This window comes from Crassostrea angulata, unplaced genomic scaffold (genome assembly GCF_025612915.1).
Source record: "Crassostrea angulata isolate pt1a10 unplaced genomic scaffold, ASM2561291v2 HiC_scaffold_136, whole genome shotgun sequence".
In the NCBI taxonomy this organism is placed as follows: Eukaryota; Metazoa; Mollusca; class Bivalvia; order Ostreida; family Ostreidae; genus Magallana; species Magallana angulata.
The window spans coordinates 1,655-14,388 of NW_026441691.1; the positions used below are offsets into that span (position 1 = coordinate 1,655).

Consider the following 12,734-nt stretch of genomic DNA (forward strand, 5'->3'; position numbering starts at 1 on the left):
ACAAATTAATTTTACAAATTAGGTTAAATAAATGATTCAGAAATTTGTTAAGAGGCAAAAAAAGAAGCTAAAATGACCCCCTAGTTTCATAAATCGAATATTCAATTTTGACAAAAATATACTATCGATACCATTTGGTAGAAACTGTTTGCTAATATTAATAATACAGCAACTTGAGTGAATAAAAAAACCTTCAACACTACATACAGTTATATATAATACAGATACATGTACTAGAGTCAATAAAAATCCTTCGAATTCATCACTACATATATATATATATATAGTTATATACATATGTATATGTAAACTTATACAATTAATTTTTCTTTCAATGAACATGCATATTGTCTTCTTACAACTTTTGGAAAATTGTCATTGAAAAAAAAAATGAAAATGTTTTTATGCATGCATGTACAATGTATTTTATAAAAAAAATTAGCAAATAAAATAAATCTATATACATTCATGTATCTGTACATACCAGATACATGTAAATAGAACAGTTAAAGATAATGTGTGATCTTAAATTGAGTTTTTCATTTCATACAATTTAATGCACATGTATATTTCCACATACATGTATAATTTTAAAAAATATTTAATTGCATGATTTTCAAGTTGGTATCAAATTACTGAGTGCATAAATCTCATTAAGTCTTAACATCAATGGCATGCAATTCTTTAAAGGTATATACGGTCAAACTTCAGTCATCTCGAACTAGATGGGACTGTTTAAAAACTTCGAGATATCTGAGTATTCGAGATTTTTCAACAAAGAAGCAAACTAAATAAGATATTATACGGCCATTCAACATATTAATATCCTTGACAAAGAGAATGATACAAAAATATTTCATACAAACATATATATATAAGCATTGAATGCTTAAGTAACAGTCCACATAAAATTCAGACAAAGGGTGATACATATAATTGAACTAGCTGAAGACAGAGTTATGCAAAGAATTTGTAATATTTCCACGAGGATAAATAATTAAAATGAATATTTGATATCGTTGAAATTCATTTGATGGTTCAATGAAGTAAAATGAAACTTTTTTTACAAGATTTTGATCATAAAAAATGCCACAATATATACCTTTAAAAAAATGAAACAACTTAATCTTTTTTTACCATCCAAGGACACACCTCTGGACACGTAGGAGTTGGCTTAATATTAATTGCCCCAACACTCCTAGATTGTAGCATCCTCCTACTTTTTACCGAGCAAATCTCCAGAAAAGTTTTATCTAGGTGGGACTTCACCTTGGCAAGTTTATCGCTCTGCCACGAGAGTGGATGGGAGATGAATCCACCATCACACTCCTCATCACTGGAGGTAAACTCCACCTTTAAGATGTTTCTTACTTGGGCCCTTCTCATCTCATTTTCCCACCCCCTACTTGCAAGGTGTTCCAGTGCAGTTTTTCTCCTCTTTGCTTTCTGTAGAGGATTGAAATTAAATGTTTTAATTAATTAAATACAGTACATTGCAGTGATGCAGATCAAGAATGAATAATTGAGGTGGTATGAGACACCTGCTGATATTAATGTGGATAAAAGTACATTATCATCAAAATGCTTTTACCATTTTAGAATTTTTAAAATTTACAGTGTCTGACCAAAAAAAAAATGATTTAAATTATTTTGAAAACATTAAGGTACGTTAAATTTGATTAAAAGTATAAAAGTCATTGCGGAATTCAAACCTCATGACTTACAGATACGTAGCTAATGCTTGAACCCATTGCGTTACACTGTTGGATAACAAATTTGGTAAAGAAAACTTTAAAATAAAATTATACATGTACTTCATTTTATGGTTTATTTCGATTGGAGGTATGTCACAATAGAAAGGTGTCCCATACCACCTTAAGTAAATATGAATATGTTAATGTTACCTCCTTCTTTCTTTCATAAATAACTCTCTTCTGCTTTTGCTCCTGCAATTTATTTTTTGATTTGAGGACTGACTCCTGCCGTTTAGAAATAAAGTATCTCTTTATGCCACCTAAGAAAAAAAAAATAAAAATCAGGTGTGCACATGCAAACCTTGTAATGAATCACCTATCAGATGCATGGAGTTTGCAGATGACATGTACACTTACTTGGGGTGGAGTGTATTTAAATGAGAACTTTACAATTGTGATGATTTTTTTGTATTTGAGAAAGCAGATAATTCTTAAAGGAGTAGCAAATGAAAACAAACAGACTGAGTGAAAACTATCAGGTAGATACTGCGATTAGGATGCATGCTATATTTGTTTGGAAGAAGAAAAACCTATGTCACCATTTTTCTCCAGAAAGTGGGAAAAAATCCTAATTTATCAGCTCTTGATTCAATTATACATTAAAGAAATTACACCAACATGTAAACTATGTGCATGAAAGTGACAGTAAAACTTACAGTGGATGACCCTCTCTTCAACATCAGAGCTCCAGCCCTTAACAAACATCAAAATATGGTTGGTCATTTCGATGTTTTCATCATCTTGCTGTCTGAAATTGTTATTTTATAATAAATATAAACACAATCATTTGACTTTTTAAAAGTTTTAAAACTTATTATGTGATATATCAAAAGTTAGTTATTTATAATTGCTGTGAATTTCTAATGTCTCACTTTAATTTCTTCATAATTTTAACCTATAAAAGCAGCCATTTAACAAATATTAATGGATGTGTTTCTATATAGTTTCTATTCTTACTTCTTTTTGTCAAACATCCAAGTATATCCCCGTTTGAGTCCATCGCTGTAGCCATCCCTAATTGCATTCTGCAACAACAAATGTGATAAATATTATATTATTGCCAGCGATTCGTCCTAGATTTCTAAATACACCATGTGTGTGGGTGTGTGTGTATATATATAAATAGAATAATCGAATAGAAAAATTAAAAAAATAAAATAAAATTAAAATTAAATCATTGCTTTATCGTTTAAAAATTTGCACATGTACTTACTCGTATACTAGGTGGTACGTATACTTTTTCTTCCCGTGTTTCTTCCTTCTCCTGTTCTTTTTTCTCTAACGCCTTGATTCGTTTTAATATTTCATCTTGTTGGAGAAGGATTTTCTCTAACAAACTTGTTGTAGCTATATATAATTAAATAATGATTGAGATTAGATCAAAACTCACAAACATGTTACACAACTGATAATTTTGCACTTCTCATGCTGTTTTTTTCTATTATTTAACTGACCAATAGGGGGACATTCAAGGGGCAACAAGATGTAAAACTATGTCAATAAACGTTCAGCACAATCTTTGATTTGTTTTAAAATTTAAAGAGACTGAAAGGTACGATGGTCTGAGTGTTTCTAAAAAAATGCCAATACAATTACACAATTAATAATCATCATGTAAAAATGTAACGTTCCATTTACAACTTACATTAATTAATCGATTATAAAAAATACATCAAGTGTCCAACTAATAAACGTCGGTTATTGTGTTACTTACATTTATTTGGCTCACAGACAGGTGTTTGATTCACTTTGACCCTTTTACTTGATTGCAGCTGGTGACCAGTCGGTGTAGAAGAAGTACTACTTGCTCTCGAACTGTCATTTCCCTGTAATCAAAACATTAAAAGTGAAAGTAGAAATAGATTTTTCGGAACCTCTCTAGTATTTGTAATAAAGCCATTTCGTATTGTTAATTTTTGTATAAACAAAAGGTAAAGAAAAGGTGAAAGTACAAATAAGTCCTCTAAATTAAAAAAATTGTAGTGATCAGCATAATTTTGCTACTGTATGTGTATATTTGTAACGTTTCCACATAAATACGAAACTAATGTTAATATTGTTTACTTCCTTCTCTACAATGTAAACAATATATGAGCCTATTGTACGCGGGGAAGCTATGCGAAGATCATCTATCTTATAAGTTTATTATCTTTAAATTGCTTTTTTTGATAATCAAAATAAAGCGATAAGGTACAAAAGTGTGCTATATCTGCATTCGTTCAAAAATTTATGAGGATAAGAACAACCCTACCTGTGTCTGAGAATTTTCTGCATCACTTTCCTCTGCTCCCGATGAATCCAACATGGTGGGCAGAATTCGGCGTCGTTTTGGGGTCTTTCCAATTTGGCATGGAGTACTACAAGTCCCGTTTCTCTGTTTTGGTGAGGAACCAGTGCAGGAACCTACTTCACCTTCGTCATCACTAAAGATTCTATCACTTTGCGAATCGAGAGGAGAGCTCATTTTTTCTAGGTTTAGTGACAGCGACAACTTTTTTTGAGAGGGACAAATTCCGCGCTAAAGGGGATGCGCGGCAAAAGGGGATGCGCGGGAATCCCAATTAGTCACAGGAACCCCCTGCAGAACCCCGTGATTGGTACATGTGCTTGGAAGCCCAAGAGCTAGCATCAACATAGTGCAGGACAATTTCCGAGGATTTATTGGTATGTAGTCTAGGATGTCTTTTTAAGCTCACTGTTTTTTGGTAAATGCTTGATTCAAAGGTGAAAAAGATATGAAATATGTTTGAATTACATTGATTAAAGGGGTAAAACAAACTAAAATTAAAGACAGTCAGGTTAGAGCATCACACTGTCCATAATTGCATGTCATGCATTATTTGTCACAGTAAAAATTATATATAAGTCATTTAGGATATAACATAAGTTGAATATGAAATTGCCTTTTGAATGGTTGTGTCATTATTGGAGGTCACAGGTAAAAATTTGCTTCTAGCCTGACATTGTGTCATTTGTGTGTACACACAAATTATTTTTCAAGGCATTTAATTGATAAAATTTTAAATCAAAGATAAAGATAAATATCATGAAGCATTTCTCTGAGCATAGGATTTTGTTATCATGAATTTGATGTATAAACTAATTACATGTATCTTTTGTTGTTTGTTTTATAAAGGTATATGTTAATGTACATCAGTAAGTAAGATAAAAAAAACCCAGCCAATTTGTCTTCTAAGGGAAATTGAGTCTGACATCACCCCGATTATTTCGTGCAGTCCATGGTTGCAGAAGCTTTAGACCAATCAGATATGGGTTGTGTACAGTAGATTTCAGTCCTGTCAGTTTCTACAGAGCTAAAAATTGCAATCAATTTTGTAAGAAAATATATAGGGAATCATACTTGGTGGTAGTTCCCTTCTACGGAGCTATAAATTACAATCAATTTTGTAAGAAATGTACATTTATAAGGAATGATACTTAGTGGATGTACATGTACCGGTAAATATCACTTAATCCTGCAGAATTTTGTACTTGGGTTTTGCAGATAAAAAAAAATGAGAGTCCTATGAATTATTGTGAATGGAAAGCAATGTGTATATATATATTATACATGTAAACAGTATAATTATATCAACTGATGTATATTAATTTCTTTGTAAAACATTTTTATTTCAAAGGAAAAGATGGGTAAACATAGTTTAGAAAGCAAAAGGAAATTTAGAAAAAGGAAAAGGAAAGAAAACAGACAAAAGAAGAAACTGCATAAGAAAGCAAGTATAGAAAAAAACCACATTTGCCTCTGCAATGCTTCATCCTGTCCAGACAAAACATCAATTTCTTGGTTGTCTTCATCATCATCATCATCAACACAACAATCATCACCATCAACACCATCATCATCATCATCAGTGAAACCAAAAGATAATCAAAATTTTATAACATTCACCTCAGATCCATTGTATGTGCGTTTTATGGAATATTCAGTGTTGAAAAAACGAGTTGCAGCTATTGAACAAAGAGAGAATTCTATGAAAATGTAATAATACACCCTCTTCAGGTATGAAAATACTTTAACTTAATTTAATGATTATTACTGAATATTACATCATATTTATACCCCTGTTCCAAACTGTAACCATGCTGTGAAGTTATTAAGGCTGATGCATGTCAATCACGATATCATGTGCAAATGAAAACCAGTAATATGTACATGTATAAAACTGAGTTTTTCTTTAACATGCAGTAAGTCATGTATTTGTTGAATTATTTTCCTCAAAATAGCAAATCGTCAACAAAAATATCCCAATTCAAATAGTACAGGTTCTAGTATAGTGGTAGAAAAAATTACTAAGCTAAAAATTGGAGATCCTCATGCTTGTTTGCCGTGGAGAGGTGTTTTCATTTGAAATTATCCTATAGCCAGGCAGATATGGAGAGGTGACCCTCAAATTTCTAATTATCTACATTAAACAGTGTTATTAAAAAAATTCAGTTCATTTAAGTAAACATTGGAGATCCTCATGCCTCTTTGCCGTGGAGAGGTGTTTTCATTTGAAATTATCCTATAGCCAGGCAGATATGGAGAGGTGACCCTCAAATTTCTAATTATCTACATTAAACAGTGTTATTAAAAAAATTCAGTTCATTTAAGTAAACATTGGAGATCCTCATGCCTCTTTGCCGTGGAGAGGTATAGCCAGGCAGATATGGAGAGGTGACCCACCATATAAACACATTTTTATTCATATTTTTTTAGTTAAATGTGTTTCTTCTTGAACCCCAAGGACATTTTGTAATTTAACAAATTATGAAAAGAACTAGGCATTAACTTGCTTTATATGCTTTATATTTTATAAAGAAGCAAGTAACGCAACTAAAAATGTAAAGATCATTAGGTGTTGACTCTATACAATGTATAAACGTATATCTCTTTCATTAGCAATTATCATTTTAAATATAAGTATTTACAAGAACTATATATAATTATGTTTTCATAATATTCAGTAAATAAAAAATGAATTTGCCACAATATCTCTTTACTTCATACAGAGCATGTTACAGAATATATAAAAAAAAATTTTAATGTTTACAGATTTCAAAGGGTAGTCGCTAATGGAGATGAAAAAACAGTCAAGTAATTTCAGCAATTTGGTGATCAGGAGCTTTTTCCATTTGTGTGTTGTGAACATCAGTTTAAATATGTATGTGAATGTTATGGATTTGTCTTTGATATTTTTGGGAATTTTTTAATACAAGACATCTTTATTTTTTGTGCAAAATTAATTTGTTTTCTTGCTTGCCTGTATATGTGTTACAATATGGCATCTGCAGCAAAGCGACCACGAAAGTTTTGTACAGCATGTAAATTAGAGTTTTCCGACCGACATTTTCGGCGACATATGGAAAACTGTGGCAATGATAAGATCAATCTTTCTTCTTCCAATGTATGTACAAGTTCTGATAGCAATACAGATGATGATGATGCTCATCAAGAATCTCCCCTTTTCTCAGATGAGGAAGAAGTTGTGTATAAAAACTATGACTCCAAAAAAAAATATATTGAACACAAAACTTTTTGTAATATTAAATTGTTTTAAAAATACTTCAAAGAAAGAGCTGTAGAAGAGAGGGAAATTGTAGCAGTGTTTTTCTGTGATGATAAAGCAAAAATCCCTGTTGGTGAGCCTGATGCACCAATTTCAACAGGAGTAAGAGGAAAGAAAACACTTGCACCAGTGAGTACAACACTGGCAGCCAAAGACCATGATATGCATAAGTCATCCTTAACAACATCAGTTATTCTGCAGTGTGATGTTCCAAATGCTGTTAATCAGTCATTTGTTCGTGGTACAGTGACCAACATTGTCAATGATTCTGTTTTTGAAATGTCCAGTCCTTTTCGGCATGCAGCTGCACTAATTAAGGTGTTTCTGAATAGTCCACAGAAAGATGCCAAAATTCTGATGAAATTTACGGATGGAGGAACAGACCAAAGGAACATACTTGAGTCGGTAGTGTGTGCATCAATTTGCATCTTTTACGAACTTGATCTAGATATGATGATATTGGCTCGCTGTGCTCCTGAACATAGTTGGATGAACCCAGCAGAGAGAATTATGTCAGTTTTGAACATTGCATTACAAAATTGTGCTTTAGAGCGAGGAAAAGGTGATGAAGAAACAGAGAAAACGCTAAAAAAATGTGGGAGTATGGCAAGTATTCGAGCTCTTGCTGAGAAGAATCCAGAAATCAGAGAGAAGTGGAGAGAAAGTATAGAACCTGTTCAGTCAACAATAAGGAATCGGTTTTTGCGTCTGAAGTTGAACGATAAAGCAATGCAGGCTATAGATCCCGTTTCTGATGATGATATTGATATACTGCAACGACATCTTAGAGAACATTTCCCAGAACTGAATTTGCAAAAATTACAGAAGGTGCATACCAAAAAAATACAGTCCTACACGCAGTGGATAGAAAGACATTGTCGCCAAAGACATTATACCTTTCATATAAGAAAGTGTGAAGATGAGGAAAAGAGAATATCCTTGTGTTTGCTGTAAGAAACGAACAAACCAGAGAGATCGACGTACTGTGACAGCTGCACAACGACTAGTTCTCCAGAAGTGGACTGTAGGCGATGTGTCTGAGGATGAGGTGTTGTGTAGTTTGTGTCGGGTGAAGGTACATTCTCATCTTAAGCGGAGGAAAAACGAACAACAAAACTTGGAGCATGAGTTAAGAGACACAGCTCCCTTCTCTCCTCCAGAGAGGAAGCAAATTAATGCTAGGAATGCTGCCATTCACAGTCCTCCATCAGTAACCCTGACAGTGCCCTCCACATCTTCCAGTCATTCCAGCTGCTTCATCTGCAGAAAACCTGGGCCAAAGTTGGTTGTGGTGTCATCAAATGAACGTCACTCTGTTTTTTTACAACAAGGAGTATTGATTCTGCCAGGTTCAAGTTGCTGCACACGTCATCTTCCCAATGGAAGATTCACTGAAGAGGCACTAGAAAAATTTCTTCATTTTCAGAAACATCTACACTTAACAGGACATCTATTGTTGATATGCTTATGTATCTAAGGGAGATTGCTCTGCTAAATGGAGGGAAAAGAATAGACTTTGATGATCCAAATGCATTGAGTGACCAAGAGTATGTCAACCTCACTGGAATAAATAAAGTCTCCTTTGATGATCTGCTATCAGCTGTAGATGGAAAGGTAAAGAACACATCCACTCGCAGTGTTAGAACCAGCCTTGGAATTTTTCTTCTTAAGATGAGATGTGGTCTGTCCAATGAAATGCTGTCAACACTATTAAATGTTTCAAAGTCAAGCATTCGTCGCGCCATCTCGGTAGTGAGGAGAACACTGATGGAGACATTTGTACCAAACAATGTTGGGTTTCAGCACATCTCCAGAGAGGATGTTATAAATAAGCATACCAGGCCATTAGCAGAGTCTCTTTTTGGTGGTACTGGCACCCAAGCCATTCTTGTTTTAGACGGCACATACATTTATATACAAAAAAGTATGAACTTTGCCTTTCAAAGGAAATCATATAGCATGCATAAGGGTCGTCCATTGGTGAAGCCAATGATTGTTGTAACAACTAGTGGCTATTACCTCTCTGTTCTTTGACCATATGTAGCGAAGAACAATGATGCTGCAATCTTGAGCCACATCATGAAGACTAACAAAGAAGATGTGTTGAAGTGGATTGAAGAGAGAGATGTGTTTGTTGTAGACAGAGGCTTCGGGATTCCTTGACATTACTTGAAGACCTTGGATTAATATCTGCCATGCCTGCATTTATGAAGAAAGGTGAAAAGCAAATGTCAACAGCAGATGCAAATACAAGCCGTTTAGTGACCAAGGTAAGGTATGCTATATATACAGCATTATTCTAATTTAAAAAGAAAGAATCAGGAGATAGAGAGAGAGAGAGAGAGAGAAAGAGAGAGTTGCTATATATTAGTATATTCACATAGAGTTGATCTCTTTTATTATTTATGTTACAGATACGCTGGGTGGTAGAATCTGCTAATGCGAGGATAAAGAGGTGGAAGTTTTTTGACCGCGTCCTTCCTTCGTCCCAGGTGCCATTCATTAGTGACTTCATCAAGATTGTGTGTGGAATATCAAACAAGTTCTTTCCACCTTTGTCAACTGGTATGTATATATGCTTTGAAAATGATAAGCATGAATAATGGAACTTCTTTATATTTAAGTCACTAAATTAAGTCACTACAAGTATAATATTGTTAAGTGTACATGATGCTAGTGAAAAAATGTGAGTGTATTACAGTATTTTGTTTATCCCTGAGCATCCGATTTTACTTGGTTTTGGGTATAAACATCTCACCTATCAGTTTATTTTGTTTCATCTTTAATTGTGTGTATCAATTGTAGAGTATGCTATACTCAGTGTCTCTTAGGACCCACGCTGTTAGATCCTTTGGTCTCTTAGTTTTTTGTTACATGTACATGTATATTACATTTCATGAATTATCTTTAGGTTGCACTGAGGAAGACTCTCTTGTAGCAGCTAAGATGCAGTACCTGTCCAGACAAATCAATCAACTAAAGAGGAAGTAGAAGAAAGGAAACTGGATACCCGCTCAGCGATCTGGAAACACCCTGACGAGCTTCAGGATTTTCCTCGTCTTGATGAAGATCAACTTCGAGAGTTGACCTGTGGCACATATCAAGTGAAGCTTGCTAGTAGTTACGCAGAGGAACACTTTGGGATTCCAGATGCAATTGATGAGTCAGATTCAGAGGATGATTCCTCAGAGTGCTTGAATGAACAATAGACTGCCTGTTCTTCATAGATATAAATGTGTACCATACATGTATATACATGCTACCTGCATTGCCAATTGCCTCAATTTTTATTATGATCTATTCAGTTATTGTTATAATAGTCTGCAGTCTATTTTGTTTAAGTAGACTGAATTAATATTAACCTTAATTCATTTAGGGAAGCGGATTTACATGAAATGTAAGTGTGAGTTTAATGTTGGATGCATGCAGAAATAATCTGCCCCAGATGTAAACAACAGTTTTTTTTCAAGTAAATTAGCTAGTGTGGTTTTATGTCAAAGGCGGAAATTGGCCAACCATATGTATAGATATGCTATAAGTTTAATCAATGTCAATTAATTTTTTTTGTGTAATTCATGTACTCAAAATATCTGATGCAGTTACCCAGTACATGTATTTAAATTGGAATTGCACTAATTATGGTATTACTCTTGAAAGTAAACTGTTTAATTACCAAATTAATTTTGTTAACTTTCTGACAGTTTGTTATTGTCATTTTTCATAGAGGTATGATTTTTTCTTTCAATTAACGTTGTGTGTGTTACAGAGAAAAAAAGTGTAGTAGTATAAACTTTCTTTGTAGTTTTTCTCAAAACACGCACATTTCAACTAAATAATTTATTTGTACAGTGATAATTTTCTTGGTACACTGTATCTTGTTTAAGCCTCAGTTTTATGCATAAAATAATTATTTCATCCCCCAAGGTTGTTTCCTCATAGTAGTTTTGCTAGACAGTGAAGAAATCGAATAATATGAATTTATTTAGACTTTTTAAAATTCAACAAGACAGCTTTTTTGTAAACATGTTAATTAAATTATTTTACAATTGGTTAGAAATTACAAATAATTTGATCATCTTTATTGAATATGTTTTTGGGGAGATGAATGTTTAATTTATCTTTGCTATCTCCATGATCACACATTTTGTAGTGATATGTGCCAGTTTACTCAGAATTGTACATTCGATATGTTACAAGCGCTGAGAAAATTAAACACTTCATAGGGCCTAGCCTTTCATTTTCATTCCACACTTTGTAGGAAATATGTAAAGGATAATCACTTTTAGATTTCATGGATTATTTTATTATATTACATTGTTGACTTCAGAGCAACATATACATGTAGACCGACTGTTTGTCCATTTGTCTATCAAACCTCATATCTTGACCAGAGGTACGAATTTCATATTTATTTGGCTCATGTATCGCATTGAAAAAAAGACTGTATACAGTATATATAAATTAAACTTTAAAATGCTTTTTGGCATAGGTACTGGTTTTTCTTTTGAGCATGTTCAAAAAAACATATAGGCATGTAAATATATTGTCTATCTGATCTTGATTTGGGCTTATTTGAAAAAAAGTACTTAAAATCATTGATATATATCAAGAATTTTGTGAAGTTTGACTTGCATGTAACTAGTATTTTAGTAAGAATGTCTCTCAAATGTTTTAATGACTTGAACCAAAAATGCGCCATAAGTTCCAAAGTTTTCTGTTGGCAGTTGAAGATCCATCAACCACAAGAAAACTTCTGTTATTCTCGACCGAAAAAACCCCAAAAGAAGTTCGTTGATTAAATAAAAATGTCATTTGTGCTTTAACAAAGATTCCATTTATAGCTGTATTTTTCTAAAAACAGAATCAATATAATTCAATAAAAACAGAATTCAATATATGGAATAATGTTTTTTGATTGTGAGTCTTGAAAATTGTTAAATCTAACTTGTTTAAATATTAATAAAAATAATTCCAACAAGCTGTTGTTGACTTGATAGAAAAAGATTTGATGGAGGTCTGTGTTGTTTTGATTCTTTTGTTAGTTCTGGATACTTATCCCGACTTTTAGGCTGATAAGTCTTTAAAATTTAAATTGTTGAAATAAAAAAATTAAACTGTGAACTGTTAATTTGGAAACAAAATGAATCTATTTCAAATTAAGTATGGATTAATATAACATTCCACCTTCTTAAATTGCCCAGGTCTTAAAGATATGTGACGTCATGACGTTGCAAATATGCGACGTAACGATAGCATAACCATGCTATATTCAACAACCTTGTGTGGGGTGATTAAATGTCTGACTAAATTTATTTTGATAAATTCTTATTCTACACGTTCTTGAGTCGATATTGTAAAAAAAAATTAGCTAATTTGAAAGAGGGCCAATTTTTAAGGGAAGTGAACCAGGTCC

The 12,734-nt window shown here is 33.0% G+C and overlaps 1 protein-coding gene across 1 annotated transcript; it reads right to left on the reverse strand.

Annotated features, from left to right (window-relative positions):
* Positions 1-490: 490 nt before the first annotated feature.
* LOC128169459 (uncharacterized) lies at positions 491-4,234 on the reverse strand. Its single transcript, XM_052835598.1, has 7 exons — positions 4,006-4,234; positions 3,469-3,580; positions 2,968-3,101; positions 2,712-2,779; positions 2,411-2,502; positions 1,905-2,014; positions 491-1,446 (listed from the first exon to the last, which is right to left on the reverse strand). The coding sequence occupies exons 1-7, from the start codon at positions 4,216-4,218 to the stop codon at positions 1,123-1,125; spliced, it is 1,053 nt and encodes a 350-aa protein (XP_052691558.1). The 5' UTR covers positions 4,219-4,234; the 3' UTR covers positions 491-1,122.
* Between the last annotated feature and the right edge of the window lie 8,500 nt (positions 4,235-12,734).

Bases quoted from the DNA above. Each gene is read 5' to 3' on its own strand.
- LOC128169459 (XM_052835598.1), bottom strand. From the start codon at position 4,218: ATGAGCTCTCCTCTCGATTCGCAAAGTGATAGAATCTTTAGTGATGAC. The intron at 2,780-2,967 runs GTAAGTACATGT...TTGTTGTTGCAG, and splicing joins ACGTACCACCTAGTATACGA to AATGCAATTAGGGATGGCTA. The intron at 2,015-2,410 runs GTAAGTTTTACT...TTTTTTTCTTAG, and splicing joins TGAAGAGAGGGTCATCCACT to GTGGCATAAAGAGATACTTT.